Raw genomic sequence first — 18,008 nt, 5'->3', positions numbered from 1 at the left:
AATAGCGCTAACAGTTATACGCTACGAAGTTGGACATTGCATAATTGAAGTTCCTCTTAAAGCAATAACCACCACAATCAGCAAATAAAATAAAAACGCGATATTTTAGCAACACATCTTCTGGCCAGAGAGAGGGCGTCACAAACTTTTGCTAGCGGCTTTACGTCGCACCGACACAGATAGGTCTTATGGCGACGATGGGATAGGAAAGGCCTAGTAGTTGTCATTAGTGGTCGTATCTTAATGAAAATTGGTACCCAAAGTCGGGGAATAAGTCGCTACAATCTAGGCTATAAATAATTGTATTCACGCTGAGAAAAAATGGTAGTTTAGGAGAAGGCCTAAAATTTAATTCTCAAACATTTATGTTATTAGTGGTCGTGCAATAAATACTACATAACTAAAGTTATATAACATTACCTTTCCGATCATTTATGTCTTATACATTGTTACCGACTATGATCACAGAAATATTCCTGAATTTGGATTTTTTTATTTTATTTTTTATTTTACTAAGTCCATATCAGCGCCGAGTCACGAGAACATGGGTAAGCAGAATTTAATGAAAATCGGTAGATATGTAAAGTCGGAGAATAAGGAACTACAGTCTACGCTATAAATAATTTTATAAGGTGTCCTAATATCACAGAGTCGAAAGAAAACTAAATGTGAAGGCCTACAATATAGAAAGCTCATAAAATTGATCAACAATAACATTACATTGACCATTGTTTTTTGTGATGTGCTTTGTGTCTTCTGTTGCCACTCACCTCCGATAGGTAGGATTACTGCTGCGTACCGAGTATTTCTTTATTCGCTTTACGTCACACCGACGCAGATAGGTCTTACGATGACAATGGTAAAGAAAAGGGCTAGGAATGTGAAGGAAGCTAGCTATTTTTTGCTAGTTGCTTTACGTCGCATCGACAGAGATAGATAGGTCTTATGGCGACGATGGGACACGGAAGGGCTAGGAGTGGGAAGGAAGCGGCCGTGGCCTTAATTAAGGTACTGCCCCAGCATTTGCCTGGTGTGAAAATGGGAAACCACGGAAAACCATCTTCAGGGCTGCCGACAGTGGGGTTCGAACCCACTATCTCCCGAATACTGGATACTGACTGCACTTAAGCGACTGCAGCTATCGAGCTCGGTGTGAAGGAAGCGACCTTGGCCTTAAATAAGGTACAGCCCCAGCATGTGCCTGGTGTGAAACTGGGAAACCAAGGAATACCATCTTCAGGGCTGCCGACAGTGGGGTTCGAATCCACTATCTCCGGGATGCAAGCTCACAGTTGCGCGCCTTTAACCGCACGGCCAACTCGCTCGGTCGTACCGAGTGTAACAGCCTGCCTGAATATTGGCGGGAAGTGGTACCTGGGGAGTTAGATAACTTTCTTTAGCATGCCATTCCTCTGGTTCATAAAGTTTCTGATACTACTGGTACGTAACGCACTGGTTCATAATGGCATTCGAGCTATTCAATCCCTACTCTGAGGCACTGATTGGAATGAGCAGTTTTCATATTTCACGGAACAATAGCACAGGAGTGTTCACGGCAGTCTGAGGGCTGGTCATTCCAGCTCTGGAACTTTGGACTGTTAGATCGGGACTGTAGTACTGTTCGTTAAAAGCGAGAAAATGTGCTGTTTTTCATTTGATCGAGAACCGGCATTTTATATAATAACATTTCTTTTAATCCCTGCATTCCTACTGACTTTTTGTAATGACCTATGTTGACTTTAGTTAGAAAATCCACAGTCTTTCTGAGAATCCCGTAGCGAAGCACGGGTACATCAGCTAGTATATGTATATATCAATGATGTATTGATTTTCGGTTTAAGTGATTTTATCTTGCGATGCAAATATGAATGCTACGTATTTACAACACATTTTGTCGTTCCTTTTAAGCGAGAGATGATAGGACTTTCTTAGGTAAAGTTTAGCCATGGAATGATACTTGTCATTTCTTTCTTTTCTTTTTCAGAGGGTAAAATATTGGTCAGCCGTTGACCTCGATTTACTTTGAGAGTTAATGACTAGCGCTATGTTTCAAGTGCCAGCAGTGTTTAAAATATCGTCCAGACACACAGCGTCTTGGCAATACACAAATGAGTGGGAAGAATGACAGCGCCGGTGTGAAGGCTGTGACTCAAAGAGAAACAAAAGAAGTACGAATCACATGTGCCCTCAAGAGATTGATATCGTCATATTTTGAACAAATATTGGGGCACCTCAAATTATTTGTTGGTTGAAAGAGTTAAGGAAACGAAAAATGTTGGTGTGTTACAGTCTATCGTAATCTAATGCATTACCGAGGAAGTTGTCTGCGTTTTCCCCTTGTGAGTGGGGGCGGTAGAGTGCATCCACGATATCCCCTGTCTGTCGACAGGGACTGGTGCTCTCGACTTGAGAGCGAGGCTCTAGCTGAGTCTGACAGTGATTCCACTGACTTCTTCTAAACTCCTGACTCCCATCTTCCTCTCCTGGTGAACTCTTCTTCTCTTCAGATCTCTGCGGTAGGTTTAGGAGGCCTAGGGGGTCTTTCATTTTCATAACCTTGGTGGCGCTTCTTCGCCTTTCCCGATACCTTCATTTTTCGAAGCGTCGGACCTCCTCTTTTCTCCTGATTAGAGTTAACAGATCACTAATGACTGCCCAGTTGTACTTCCTCTTAAAACAATCACCACCTGTGAGGAAAGCAACAGGAAACAATCCCGGTACGTCTCTTCAATGTCACCTAGGCAGTCTATGACAGCTGATGGTGGAGCTATTGGAGATCCTACTAGCCTTCGGGCTGAGGACTCCAACGACCAACGATACATACAATACTATAGTTAACACCAATAGCCTATTTACGGGCCAGATAAATTAATGAATTATTACAACTACCAGCAGACGTTCCGGATCACATGGTGTGTACCGAAAGGAAGTATAAAGGCCTCGGTTTGTTTTGCGCCAATTGGGAAGCCAAACTGCAGCATGTTAACATCTGTAATAAATCAACTCTTGCAAATAACGTCTACATTAATAGTACTAGGAACCTGGAGCAAGAACGTATAATTTGTTTGAAAGATCTAGGCATAGACATGAATGATCAAGTTATGTCCATAAGCAGCCATCTTTCCAATGTAAGGGAGGTCCGACAGATACCACGAGACAGAGAAGTTCAGCCATGGACGAAGCTGCCGAGCGTTGGACTCTTCAAGGAATACACGCCAGGGAACAAATGGATAAGAGATCACCGAGGCTTATCCTGTGCGGAATGGAGAGAGGCCATCAAGATGACAGCGAATGTGTGCGCCGTTCGCTCCGTCACGGGAAGGTCTGAGGACAACACCCTCTGTCGGCGTTGCCGCAGAGAGCACGAAACTCTTGCCCATGTCCTCACGGACAGGTATTGAGAATTTCCCGCCATCATACAATACGACACATGATCGCAACCTCGCTGAGGGATCACGGTTTCACGGTAGACGAAGAGGTTTCTGGCCTAGCTACCGGTGGGAGTAACTGACTGAAAGCCTTTGAACCAGGTAGCAAGCAAGGACTAATCTTAGATCCCACAATACGCTTCGGATCGCATGTTGGCCAGGCCGAAGAGGTGGACGCCAAAAAGAAGTCGATTTACCAGCCAACCGTGAACTACTATAAAGACAGATATCACCTAGACAATATCTCTGTCCATGGACTCATGATTGAAGCACGAGGCACAATCCCTAAATTTCTTGTACAGCTATGGGATTCTCTCGGTCTCAACCGAACACGACTTCACATCACTATCGCCGCAATACGAAGTTCAGTAAACATACTCCGCAACCATCTACAAAACATTTGAAGAACCATACATCATGCCACATTCCAAATTCATTCCTGAGTCCTGTGATGGTTATTTCTATCTGGCACACTAGCAAATTCACCAGTAATTTAGAAGACAAAATACTGTGTAGTGGAGATACTTTGTCCTTGTGGCAGCCTCCTCATGGGGGAAGTTGTATTAATAAATAAATAAATATGTAGTACTAGAGTTTACCCGTGGCTTCACATGCGTAGAATTCTTTCCACTCTAAATTCAACCAATGATAGCTCACGTCTTCTTTCCCGCGAGACAATAGAAATTCGAGGAAGTTCGGACCTTGCGGAAGTGGGTAAGCAAGCAAGACTGAAGAAGCGCGTGCGATTTCTGAAACACATCCTAAAGCGATACCACACATTGGAAATGCACAGTGTAGCATATGCACTGACATGCCAAAAGTCATGGGATAACAGAAGTTAAAGGTAATAGTCGAGGCGCCGGCGTACCGTAACGTCTTGGAAGTGCCCAGATGGGAAACACCGCTTGTGCTGGTCGTGGCAAGGCAAGCAGATAGCTACAAGGTGTGCTTCCGCCGTTTGCCGATGGATGGTGACAACGGTGCGTAGCGGTCGAACGAAACAGATCGCAGACATCAGGCATTTAGCTTGAACCTCGGTCAACATAACCCCATTCAAACTTAGTCGATGTGTGTCTGCATCATAAAGTTGTTCTCGATTGAGCATGGCAGTGTACAAGGCAAATTCTCGGCATTTGCGGGAGGTGTTACTGTTTTGTTTCAATATGAAGAAAACAGCGGTTGAGTCTCCTCGAATACTCTCATGTACGTATGGTGAGGACGCTATTAGTGGAAGAACGTGTCGTGAGTGGTTTCAACGCTTCAAGAAGGGTGATTTTAACGTCGAAGACCGGCATAGTGGTGGAAGAGAGAAAGTTTTCGAAGATGCAGAATTGGAGACATTGCTGAGTGAAGACTTGCGTCAAACCCAAGAAGAATTGGCACGATCAGTGGGAGTGACACAGCAAGCCATTTCAAAACGTCTCAAGACCACGGCCATGATTCAGAAAGAAGGAACTTGCGTCCCGTATGAGTTGAAACCAAGAAACGTTGAACGGGGACGAAAAATGGGTTCATTACGATAACCCTAAACGCAAAAAATCATGGGGATATCCCGGCCATGCTTCAACGTCGACGGCAAAACCGAATATTCACGGCTCCAAGATCATGCTCTGCATTTGGTGGGACCAGCTCGGCGTCGTGTACTACGAGGTGTTAAAATCCGGCGAAACAATCACGGGTGCTCGTTATCGAACGCAATTCATGCGTTTGAGCAGAGCATTGAAAGACAAACGGCCGCAATACAGCGAGAGGCACGATAAAGTGATATTGCAACAACGCTTGACCCCACGTTGAAAAAGAGGTCAAAACATACCTGGGAATGTTAAAATGGGACGTCCTACCCCACCCGCCGTATTCTCCAAACATTGCTCCCTCTGATTATCACCTGTTTCGATCAATGGCGCATGGCCTGGCTGACCGACACTTCCGATCTCATGAAGAAGTCACAAATTGGATCGATTCGTGGATCGCTTCAAAAGATGAACAATTTTTTCGACACGGGATTCGAACACTGCCCGAAAGATGGGAGAAAGTCGTGGCCAGCGATGTACACTACTTTGAATGATACATGTGTAAGTAATCTGTTTCATTAAAGCCTCCAATGTTGGGGACAAAACGGCGGAAGCAAAGTTGTACACCTTGTAGTAATTATCTTAAAACATCGGATATAATTTACATACATTTTATTATTATTATTTGCTTTACGTCGCACCGACACAGATAGGTCTTATGGGGACGATGAGACAAGAAAGGCCTAGGAATGGAAAGAAGCGGGCGTGGCCTTAATTTAGGTACAGCCCCAGCATTTTCCTGGTGTGAAAATGGGAAACCACGAAAAACCTTCAGGGCTGCCGACAGTGGGATTCGAACCCACTATCTCCTGGATGCAAGCTCACAGCCGCGCGCCCCTAACCTCACGGCCAACTCGCCCGGTGGTAGTTATTTCCGAAAGAATGTGGGTTTCCCAAACTGTTCCAATAATAACCATCCCTTGCTGCCACTCACAACAATCAACACACATCCTTGTTATCTAAACTCTAAATACTGAAGTTTGGAGCTTATTTATAACTCTTGGCAGTCAGTGTAGCTAAGTAGGCTTACGATGTACGTTTGAGTTGTAAATTATTTGGTCCTAGGAACGAGATTAGTTGTAATTATTGCGTTAATGGAGTTAAAGTACCGGTAGCAGCGCCTAGGCGTTAATTTCAGATTAAGATCTCACGTTAAGAAGGTTGTAAATGAAGTAAACTGTTGTTCTCGTCCCGAGTTGGTACAGCTCTTTCCAGGCACAGCCCGAATGGAAGCGAGCTGTATGTACCATTTAAATCACTTAGCAGCCCTCCTGCCATTCTTAAACGAGGTCCTATGTACAAGTTACAGAGCTCTTCATATAGTTGCGAGGGTATTTAGGGATTGTAGTAACGATGGCGTATAAGTTACTGGTAAGACCCTAAATGGGACCCTCACTAAGATTATTTGATTCGAGAACGGGAAAATATCCTGAGTAAAGCAGCATGGTTTGTTGCGGGTGATTTCCAACAAAAGAGTGTGTTACGAAAATGTTGCAAATTTTAGGCTGGAAAGATTTGGGAGTAAGGAGACGGGCTGCTCGACTAAGCAGTATGTTCCGAGCTGTCAGTGGAGAGATGGTGTGGAATGACATTAGCGGACGAATAAGCTTGAGTGGAGCTTTTAAAGTAGGAAATACTCGTTTCTAGGAAGAGGAGTTAAGAACTGGAAGAATTTACCAATTTACTGGATACAGTTCCAATTTCTTTATCATTTAATAAAAGACTAGGTTAACAGACGATAGGGAATCTGCCACTTGGGCACCAGCTGTAAGTGCAGATCAGTGGTGATTGCTTGATTTCCCTCTACATTGCGCAGGCGCGGTTTCTCATGTGGTTCAGTGGTTCACTAAACCCCTTTCACCGGGCGAGTTGGCCGAGCGTGTAGAGGCGCGCGGCTGTGAGCTTGCATCCGGGAGATAGTAGGTTCGAATCCCCCTATCGGCAGCCCTGAAGATGGTTTTCCGTGGTTTCCCATTTTCACACCAGGCAAATGCTGGGGCTGTACCTTAATTAAGGCCACGGCCGCTTCCTTCCAACTCCTAGGCCTTTCCCATCCCATCGTCGCCATAAGACCTATCTGTGTCGGTGCGACGTAAAGCAAAAAACCCTTTCAATAAAACAAATGGCCACTTATTTTCCTGATTATTGTTTTCTTTAGGGTCAAATCAGGGAGAATATTGGTGGTTATTTGGCTTTCTTCGCTTCGAGCACACGGAAGTCATAACCAGCCCAGCCTGGCGGTTCATTCTGTTGAGTGAATCAGCAAAAGAATCTAAAATAGTCCTAGGCAGGGTACAAGTGTTGAGAGACATACGGAAAACATGCTTTAAAATAAATACATAAATCAGAAATTACCAGTGAAAGTTATGGCTTCTGTATTTCCCTTCTCGTCACACTACAGTACGCTTCTCGTTACTCACACCCCCTTCTTTCTCATACTCACACTATCGTTGGTGGTGGGGATTTTTTATTTTAAGAGGAACAGAGAGAGAGAGATAACCATCCTCTTTGAGTACATGTGAAAACAAAAATGAAAGTATAATTAAACTGTTTATTCAACGGGGGAATTCGAAAATGAATTAAAAATAAAACAAAAACATATTTTATTAAGCCAAAATGGTCTCAAACACATCAAAAGGGAACGTAAGTTCCCTGAATATCAAAACACTCCACATGGCATTTGTCTTCTTAATTGTTCTCAGCTTGTTGGCAGTTCGGATAGCTAGCCACTCCGATTCCTTGGACGTCAAGATGGTTTTGACGTAGCTGACAACAAATATCCCAAGCAGGTACGTTCATGTGTCTTCTTCTTCCACCGTTTTTCCCACAGCTGTGGGGTCAAGGGTGCAAACTGTGTCGCACGTGTGGGGGTTTTCCATGTTTTACAGCCGGATGCTCTTCCTGACGCCAATCCTATATGGAGGGATGTAATTACTATTGCGTGTTTCTGTAGTGTGTTGTCTGAATGACCCGGCCGGGAATCGAACCCGGGACCCTCTGAACCGACCATTCAGCCAATGAGTCGGACAGGTACTTTCATGTGTCTAGGTGATAAAAGTACCGCTTCCTTTGCAGCTTGGTCCACAAGTTATTTCTCAGCATTCCCAGTGTGCCTTTAAAGCCACACGACTAGAATAATTGAAAACGTGATGACGAAGAATGAATGGCTGGACATGAATTTAAAACAATCACTGGATCCGACCCGCAATGGCCCACATTCCCAGAAACTAGCGTTAAACAATAGTAGTACTGACTAAGGTACTGCTTCTAAAGCACAATACTGAATCGATGATGCTTGTAGTCTAAAGGGGTCCACAGTCCGGGTCATCGGCCCCGCATAATGGTATTTATCGCTAGGAAAATAGAACCATGGTATTTGTCATGTTGCGGTGCTAAAGAGAAGTAGCGTACACTCGCGGTATTCCACACATTATGGTACTGAAAAATGAAAACCTACAACCTGTTTTCCAGTCATTGACCGGGTCAGGGATGGAATGAATGAAGCAGATATAGGCTATTAGTACGATGGGGTCGCCACTCCCAAAGTGATTTATTAATGACTGATAGATGTTATGAAATGAGAATGGAGAGGGTTGCTGGAATGAAAGATGACAGGGAAAACCGGAGTACCCGGAGAAAAACCTGTCCCGCCTCCGCTTTGTCCAGCACAAATCTCACATGGAGCGAACGGGATTTGAACCACGGTATCCAGCGGTGAGAGGCCGACGCGCTGCCGTCTGAGCCACGGAGGCTCCTACATTATGGTACTACTCACAGATAATGTAATAACAATGAAATGGCGTATGGCTTTTAGTGCCGGGAGTGTCTGAAGACAAGTCTTTGTCCGCCTCTGTAGCGTAACGGTTAGTGTTATTAGCTGCCGACCTCGGGGACCCGGGTTCGGTTCCCGGTACTGCCAGAAAGTTAAAACTGGCAGGAGGGCTGGTATGTGGTTGATATGGTACATGCAGCTCACCTCCAATGGGGGTGTGCCTGAAAAGAGCTGCACCACCTCGGGGTGAGGACACGAATTTACTTTTAGTACAAAATTTAAAATTTAAAACCGGGCGATTTGGCTCGCATCCGGGATATTAAGGCCACAAACAAGGAAAAGAAAGATTTAAAAAGAGATAATAACAGAAGAAAAGTGGGGGTATTTTTGTCCCTAGATTAGAAATGGGGGGAGGGAGCTGAAGAGCTCATTGCGAAACTTTTGTTTACTTTATTCTAAATCACAAGTGAGTTACAGTATATGGATATTTAATGTTAATAATTAGATCTGATTCATCTAAAATTTCATAAAGGGTAATTGATTCCAGAGGTACGGTAGTTCAATTTGCCAAAGTTCGCTTTATACTATACGTGTTGTTACATGTACATCAGAACGTTCTTTTTCCGCCTTGAGAAGATTTAAAACTCACCTGTGCAGTACCATGATGCAAGGGAAATTGAATGACAATGCAATCATGCATAGCCTCTCCATAATCATGAAAAAAAAAAAGCAAATTGAACTCTGAAACTGTGGCGAATATTTTCATCAAACGATCGATTGTTCGTAGGAAAATTCTCTTTACGAGTGAGAATTAGAAATTCCGCAAAGAATTTTTTGGGGGGTGGGGGTGGGGGCTATTTGCTTTACGTCGCACCGACACAGATAGGTCTTATGGCGACGATGGGACAGGGAACGCTTAGGAATGGGAAGGAAGAGGCTGTGGCCGCCTACGGGAGTCAAATCGAAAGACCTGTACCTGGCGAGCCGAACATGTCCTCGGACACTCCCGGCACTAAAAGCCATACGCCATTTCATTTCAGTGGGTCTGAACGCCATTGTTGGCAGCCCTGAATATGGTTTTCCGTGGTTTTTCATTTTCACACAAGGCAAATGCCGGGGGCTGTACCTTAATTAAGGCCAGATGCAGGTCTTTTGATTTGACTCCCGTAGGCGACATGCGCATCGTGATGAGGATGAAATAATGATGAAGAGAACAAGTACGTGCACCCAACCCTCGTGCCAGCGAAATTAACCAATTATGGTTGAAATTCCCGACGCTGCTGGGAATCGAATCCGGGACCCCTGTGACCAAAGCTCAGCACGCTAATCATGCAGCCAGACAGGTAATATAATGCGCACATGTAACACAGACCTATGGCGTTTCTCACACAGCGGCACCATTTACACGCAACGCAAACCTATGGTGTTCCTCACCTAGGTGTACTAACCACAGGGACTCATACTATCCCCTCACACAGTGGGTACTACTCATAGGCAAGGCAGACCCTCGGTGTCGCTCATATAGTGGTACTAATCACAGGTACTGTAAAACCCACCTTGATTCACACACTGTCGCTACTAGTCACAAACCTATTGTGTACATAGCATAGTGGTACTACGTGCCCTCAAGGCAGTATTATTGGGCCTTTATGTTTTCTTATATATATCAATGATATGTGTAAAGAAGTGTAATGAGAGGTAAGGCTTTTTGCAGATGATGTTATTCTGTACAGAGTAATAAATAGGTTACAAGATTGTGAGCAACTACAAAATGACCTCGATAATGTTGTGAGATGGACAGTAGGCAATGGTATGATGATAGACGGGGATAAAAGTCACGTTGTGAGTTTCACAAATAGGAAAAGTCCTCTCACTTTTAATTACTGCGTTGATGGGGTGAAAGTTCCGTTTGGGGATCATTGTAAATACCTAGGTATCAATATAAGGACAGATCCTCATTGGGGTAATCACATAAATATGATTGTAAATAAAGGGTACAGATCTCTACACATGGTTATGAGGGTGTTTAGGGATTGTAGTAAGGATGTAAAGGAGAGGGCATATTTGTCTCTGGTGAGATCCCAACTAGAGTATGGTTCCAGTGTATGGGACCTTCACCAGGATTACCTGATTCAAGAACTGGAAAAAATCTAAAGAAAAGCAGCTCGATTTGTTCTGGGTGATTTCCGACAAAAGAGTAGCGTTACAAAAATGTTGCAAAGTTTGGGCTGGGAAGACTTGAGAGAAAGGAGACGAGCTGCTCGACTAAGTGGTATGTTCCGAGCTGTCGGTGGAGAGATGGCATGGGAGGACATCAGTAGATGAATAAGTCTGAGTGGTGTCTTTAAAAGTAGGAAAGATCACAGTATGAAGATAAAGTTGGAATTCAAGAGGACAAATTGGGGCAAATATTCGTTTATAGGAAGGGGAGTTAGGGATTGGAATAACTTACTAAGAGAGATGTTCAATAAATTTCCAATTTCTTTGCAGTCATTTAAGAAAAGGCTAGGAAAACAACATATAGGGAATCTGCCACCTGGGCGACTGCCCTAAATGTAGATCAGTAGCGATTGATTGATTGATTGATTGATTGATTGATTGATTGATTGATTGATTGATTGATTGATAAAGGCGACCTATGGTGGTGTTCCCCGCGTGGTGGTACTAATTACAAATACAAGTAAGTAGTCTGATGGTTCTAATTCGATCATCCCTTATCTCCCCTTTTAGTCACCTCTTATGCCAGGCAGAGGATACCGTGGGTGTATTCGCCTGCGTCCCTATCAGTAGACTGCAGAGAACTTAATGGAGTCGGTGCACATGAGAAAGTGGTCTCGTTCGTGATTCAGTACAAACTGCAAAGTTTCTAATATGGCGAAGAACTCCGCAGTATACATGCTACAGACACTTGGAAGCGAGATCTGGGTGCACGAACGAACGAACACCCAGCATCCTTTCCTATTTTAGAACCGTCCGTGAAGACACGTCGCGCTTTAGGATTCTTCCGATCGACAGAGGCATCCGTGTTCACCTTCGGTCAACGGATTACATCTAGTCGTATATCCGATCGCGGAACCAGCCACGGGGGGCACCTCGTTAGGGGTCCGCTCAAGACAACAGCCGCCAGCCACATCCAACTTACGACACAAGCTATCAATTGTGTGGCATTCGGTCGGTTTTCATATCTCTACTGGTAGTGGATGTTAAACATGTAGGCCTAATACATAGGCCGAAAATCTAGCAACATAGCATAATTAAACATTATACTTTAATAAAGAAGTATATCTCAATTAATTCTATGGCTATATTTCTTTTTTTTTTTTTTTTGCTAGTGGCTTTACGTCGCACCGACACAGATAGGTCTTATGGTGTCGATGGGCAGGAAAGGCCTAGGAGTTGGAAGGAAAAGCCGTGGCCTTAATTAATGTACAGCCCCAACATTTGCATGGTGTGAAAATGGTAAACCACGGAAAACCATCTTCAGAGCTGCCGACAGTGGGATTCGAACCCACTATCTCCCGGATGCAAGCTCACAGCCACGCGCCTCTAACCGCACGGCCAACTCGCCCGGTGCCATATTTTTTACAAATGTTATTAGGTTAAAGCAAAAGTAATATTGATGTTTGCGAAATAAAATCATGCAACATTTAGTTAAATTAATAAATAATTCAATCTTCTTTCTTAATCCCTTTACCCTCCAGGTTTGGTTTTTCCCTCGGACTCAGCGAGGGGTCCCATCTCTACCGCCTCAAGGGCAGTGTCCTGGAGCATAGACATTGCGTCGGGGGATACAACGGAGGAGAAGGACCGGTAACTCGCCTAGGCGGCCTCACCTGCTATGCTCAACAGGGGCCTTGTTGCGAGGGGGATGGAAAGTTTGGTACCATCCCGGCATTTACTGGAGGAGAAGTGGGAACCCACTTCGAGGATGACTGAGGTGGGAAACGAACTCACCTCTACTCAGTTGACCTCCCGAGACTGAGTGGACCCCGTTCCAGCCCTCGTACCACTTTTCAAATTTCGTGGCAGAGTCGGGAATCGAAACCGGGCCTAAAGGGTTGGCAGCTAATCACACTAAGCACTGCACCACAGTGGCGGACAGTACGTTAATGCAATCTAATAGAAGTCAAATGAGGGATTTCATGATGATTTTAAAGGAAAATAACCGATAAAGTAATTAACAAGACCTTTAATTGACACGGTAATCGGTAAATGTCTGTACTGTCTAAAAGGTTCGGCGCAGATCAAGCCGCACTTCCATAGGCCATAGAACCCTAGCCGTCCCGCAGGGTCAGCCCCTCACGAGGTGCCTAAAGTCTCATAATGCAGGCTTCCTTCAACTGGCGGATATGGAGCTGCGACGTTAATATCTTATTGATATGGAGACCCAGAAACCGGCAGGTGTAGGACAGTGTTTTACAAGCGGAACTCTGGTTCAGAATGCACAAGCCGACGTCGACAGAAACAACTGAGATTTTCGCCGCTAAAAGTCGAAAACTGTGTTGTAAGGCCCATTTGTCGACTCGGTTAATAGCTTCCTGTAGCTATCCTTCGGAGTTGAAATTTAGAGCTAAACCGTCAACATACGGAACGATTGCGGAGCCAGCGGCGGCAATTTGCCACTGATGACGATTGTGAACAGAGTGACCTAGTAGTGATCCCTGTGGTACTCTTCCTTGAACTGAATACTGAGAATATGCATTCCGTACACGGACTCCGGAACCGTCACTGGTGTAGGGTGGAGATAGCCCCATATTGCCAGACAGAATCGTAAGCATTTCTCCAGGTCAAAGACTAGGTTCTCCTTCCGAAGAAAGGCCTCTCCTTCATGGCGCTCTCCATCCCAACCAGATGACCGGTGGCTGATCATAGCGAAAAACACACTGGTAGTCAGTCAGGAGACCTCTCTCTTTCAGGGCGTGCACAAATCCTCGGTTTACCATCCTTTCAAATAATAATGATATTTGTTTTTACGTCTTACTTAACTACTTTTTACGATTTCCGGAGACGCTGAGGTGCCGGAGTTCTTTTACGTGCGATTAAATCTACCGACGCGAGGCTGACATATTTGAGCATCTTCAAATACCAGGGACTGGGACAGGATCGAACCTGCCAAGCTGGCGTGAGGTCAGCGCCTCAACCATCTGAGCCACTCAGCCCACGGAGACATACTGGACTATAGCTATCCAGGAGCTTTGGCTCTTTACTTGGCTTGAGAATTGGTATTACAACTTCCTTGCATTCGGAAGGTAGTGGTCGGCAGCATGGGCTCCCATATGACAGTTTGTAGGGGGGGGGGGGGGGGCAGACCTGGGTGTACGTAGTATTTTTAATATTTTGGAAGAAAAATGGCGACTTATATTCTGCGGTAGAATAACCCATGGTATCCTCTGCTTGTTGGTGGGGGACGGTACTACCGCTTCTACGTAATACTGACTTTTAAATCATTTTCTTGAAAGGAAAACACCTGACTACACTAGATTTTTGCTTTCCCTGAGAGCTAGAGGGGGGCCGCGGCCCCACCTTGCCCCCGGGTATGGGCGCCCTAGGTCGGCAGCCCTGAAATGGTAGTGGTTATGCTTAAGCATTTGATATGGATTTTGTCCGACCCAGGAGCTGTGTCACCACGCAGCGCGAGTGCACTCCGCAATTCCCGGTCCGTGAAAAGCACGATATAGGAATACGAAGCGCTAGAAGCGAAAGGGAGTAGTGGTGGAGATTATTGTTTTAAGAGAAAGTACAACTAGGCCACCCTCCTGTATATAACTTTAATCAGAGATAAAAAATGGAAGGGATGCGATACTTCGAAAATTAAGGTATCGTCCAAAGGAAGACAAGGACCACGAAGGGCGTGAAGACTCCCTAGGCCTCGCAACCTAATACCGTCGGGGTCGGAAAAGAATAAGTGTTGACCAAGGGACGTCGGATTGGATAAATGAAAGTAAGGAGTCTGGCACAAGTGGAAGCAATGCCAGATGCTCCCAAGTTGTGAACCCCTGGGGCCCTTTTTAGTCGCCTCTTAAGATAAGCAGGGGATACCGTGGCTGTTATTCTCCCGCTCCCACCCACAGAGGGAAAAAAGAGGTAGTGAGCCTCCGCCTTGTGCTTAATAGAAAGAAATTCAGGGTCATATTTCCCAGAGCTGGACGTATCTACGAAATGATGTGACGCAATGTGATCTGCAATGGCTGAAGGAATCTCAACTCTACCTCCATTAATAAACTGAAGATTGCGGGTTCCGCTGGCGACTCATGTTAAGACTGAAAGGTTTTGGGATTTTGATATGCCATATATTCTTGATGCCGCTGCATTTTCTTTTGCATGCATGTTGAAAGTTGAGGCAAATCTAAATGTGTACATTTGCTTATCACAGACTTGAACTAAGTCACTGGTGGCCCGTACAGTACAGCCTAGTAAGGGCGCAGGGCGTGCTAAGAGGACTCCTGCCCACCTAGATAGCCTGCTATTAAAGCGTTTTGTGGTAAATGTTATTAGTTTCTCAGCCATAATGCTTGGCTTTCTTGGATAAATTTATTTGGTTACCCCTCGTGGCAGATAGTTTCTTAGTTGACCTAAGTGGGGTGAAGAATCCTGTTCCAAATAGCCGAGAAATGAACCTGGTGTCTTCGAGTAAGAGGCAGACGTACCATCCTTGCACCATTAAGCTGGCTGCATATTTTAGCAATATTTATAAAACATAATATTTATTTAACTGATCAGTTCATACACGTTATTGGCGATAATATTGTTTGAAACGCATTTAATTCTCGAGTAACATTCTGTTTCTCCCTTGAGTCTACTGTAATTCTAGTTTAATTTAATTACCACACACATATATCTTTTGTCTTTACATGCAAAGTAAACTGAATGAGAAGCTTATTTTACGTTCCTTCTACAGAAATGTCGCCCGCCAGGAAATGTCAGAAACAGAAAAAAGAATAATTGGTCTGGCATTCAGTCACAAAATCCTTTGTTTTTTTCCTAATTAGCTTACGTATTTAGTGAAGTGTAATGTGTAATCATAGTCTATACTTATAAAAAGCATTGCTATTCGACCATTCCGAAAATAAATCGAATTGTTTATCATACTGCGCATGTTCGATAGCAAATCGTGGGCTACCGCCAAATTAAGGAAAATATTAAAATGGAAATGGTATATTTTTGCATATCAATTTAATATAAACTTATAACGAAACGAAAACACAGCTCTCTATAAAGCGACGGATTCTTTGTATGAAGGCCAAGGAAGATTTCAAGAAACTCTCCCATTCGAAAGTAGGTCACGTGAATCAGGGCAAATTTTCAAGTCCAATACTTTGCTACATGGCACACAACAAATTAGACATAGAGGTCTATGACGAAATAAAGGAAGCTCGCTAGCATTGCAGTGTTAGTTTCTGTAAGCTAGTGGGGAGCTAACTTTCACGCATTTTTCTACAAGCAAACTTCGGCACCGCTGTGGAATATTTAGCATTTCTAAAAATAAAAGCTATGTACAAAAGCAGCGTATACAGTCTATATATTAATATATGTTGTGTCCACTTACTTGAGTTCTTGTAATGCCAAGACTGTGTACCAGAGCGAGAACATGATGTATCGGTTCGGTTTGTTAGAACTACACACGTAGAATTTTGTTGGCTCGTGTTCGTGTCAGGTGGAGAAGGCACCACACGACTCGCACACCTCTGACGAAACAAATATGAGAGAAGACAAATATTATAGTGCGAACGCAATATACTGTGAACAAATGTACAGATTGCACCGTCAGTACCCTGCTGTCGGTCGCTTAGTTCGTCTAACCCTCGACCGGCGCCGACACCAAGTGTTCGTCGATGCACGACTACTTCCCTTTTATACAATACTGTACTAGGAAATTATAACAAATTATGGAAGACTCGTCAGACCTAAGATAATTTTATACTGAAGGTTGGATGTCTCCTTTCATAAAAGAGATGAATGTTATTGACACGGGTGAAATGTGCTCCCTCGCCTCATATTGATCGAAAATGCTGCGTCTATGCTTACAGGTGCCATTCGGTCTGCATGCATGGCGCCCACGCGTACAACACACTGACCTACTTCTGCATCCTTATCTGGACATATTCTCATGTTCCTATATTTTTATATTTTTATTCCTACGTTCATTACAATTTCAGAACATGGAACATTTCAGTTCAGAGTCACATTAATTGTCAGTTATCAATAACGAGAGTTGAAATATTATCCCTTACCTATGAAGCTTCTTTTAATAACAGTGCCGTGGCGATATATCGTATTAGAAATACCCATAAAATATAATGTGTTCTATCATTGCAGGCTATATTTTATCCCGAGCTTTCTCGAAGTGGTGCCCTAAATCTTAAGATAAATATCGCTTGAATGCTAAATGCACGCTTTCATATTAATACTAAAGCTTTTTAATTTAAACTAACCTATGCCTTTAAAGAATGATACCGGTATGCCTTTCTTGCGACATATCATAGACTATTTAAGCATAAATATTCAACTTCTTTATGCATCGCGTTAATTAATTTTGACTCTGTATGCTTTTTTCATGGTATTTTGAACTAAAAAAGGAGATATTATTTCATTTGAACTCAGGGAAATGACGAGCTTACTTCAGATTAGCCCATGAGATATTTGAAAGAATATAGTTGAGACTGCAAAACAAAATATATAAAATAATAATGTATGAGGGGCTTACCACTTATCCTAATCATCTTCTTGAGTAAAAATCATTTTATTTGAAAATTATACCAAAAATTTGCCATTTCGTCGTGCGGTGCACTAAAATAATATTTTAAGTATTCCCGCTCTTGCTCATTGTTTATTACAACATCGTTTCCAGTTTGCCAGATGGAGCTGTAATCAGTAGCAAAAGCAAGGAGTAAAGCAGAATAGGCGACAAACAACGCGCTTGAAAGAAGACTGTACCAAATACAGTGACTGTACTAGTAGAGTGGCTGTTACGCCGCCATATTTGAATCCACCTGAACTCCGCGTCTGACATATTTTAAACTAGCTGATGTACCCGTGCTCGCTACGGGATTCTCAGAAAGACTGTCTTGGTGGTTTTCCTAACTGAATTCAACATAGGTCATTACAAAAACGTCAGTAGGAATGTAGCGATTGAAAGCAATGATATCATATAAAATACTCGATCAAATGAAAAACCGCACACTTTCTCACTTTCAACGAACAGTACTACGGTGCCGATCTAACAGTCCAAAGTTCCAG

At 43.7% G+C, this 18,008-nt stretch overlaps 1 protein-coding gene across 2 annotated transcripts in view; it reads right to left on the bottom strand.

The window, feature by feature from the left end:
- The window catches only part of LOC136879018 (golgin subfamily A member 6-like protein 2), a 182,762-nt gene extending 165,977 nt beyond the window's left edge, over positions 1-16,785 (bottom strand). Inside the window, exon 1 of one of the 2 annotated variants that reach the window (XM_067152720.2) lies at positions 16,318-16,785. In XM_067152720.2, the coding sequence (XP_067008821.1) occupies positions 16,318-16,361 (44 nt within the window). In that variant the 5' untranslated portion in view covers positions 16,362-16,785. The remainder of the gene's footprint in view (positions 1-16,317) is intronic. The other variant, XM_067152722.2, reaches the window with a different exon arrangement.
- Between the last annotated feature and the right edge of the window lie 1,223 nt (positions 16,786-18,008).

The sequence above is a fragment of the Anabrus simplex genome, chromosome 8 (assembly GCF_040414725.1).
Source record: "Anabrus simplex isolate iqAnaSimp1 chromosome 8, ASM4041472v1, whole genome shotgun sequence".
NCBI classification, from domain to species: Eukaryota; Metazoa; Arthropoda; class Insecta; order Orthoptera; family Tettigoniidae; genus Anabrus; species Anabrus simplex.
The sequence above is the reverse complement of the archived record's forward strand: the minus strand, read 5'-3'. Positions and strand labels throughout refer to the sequence as shown.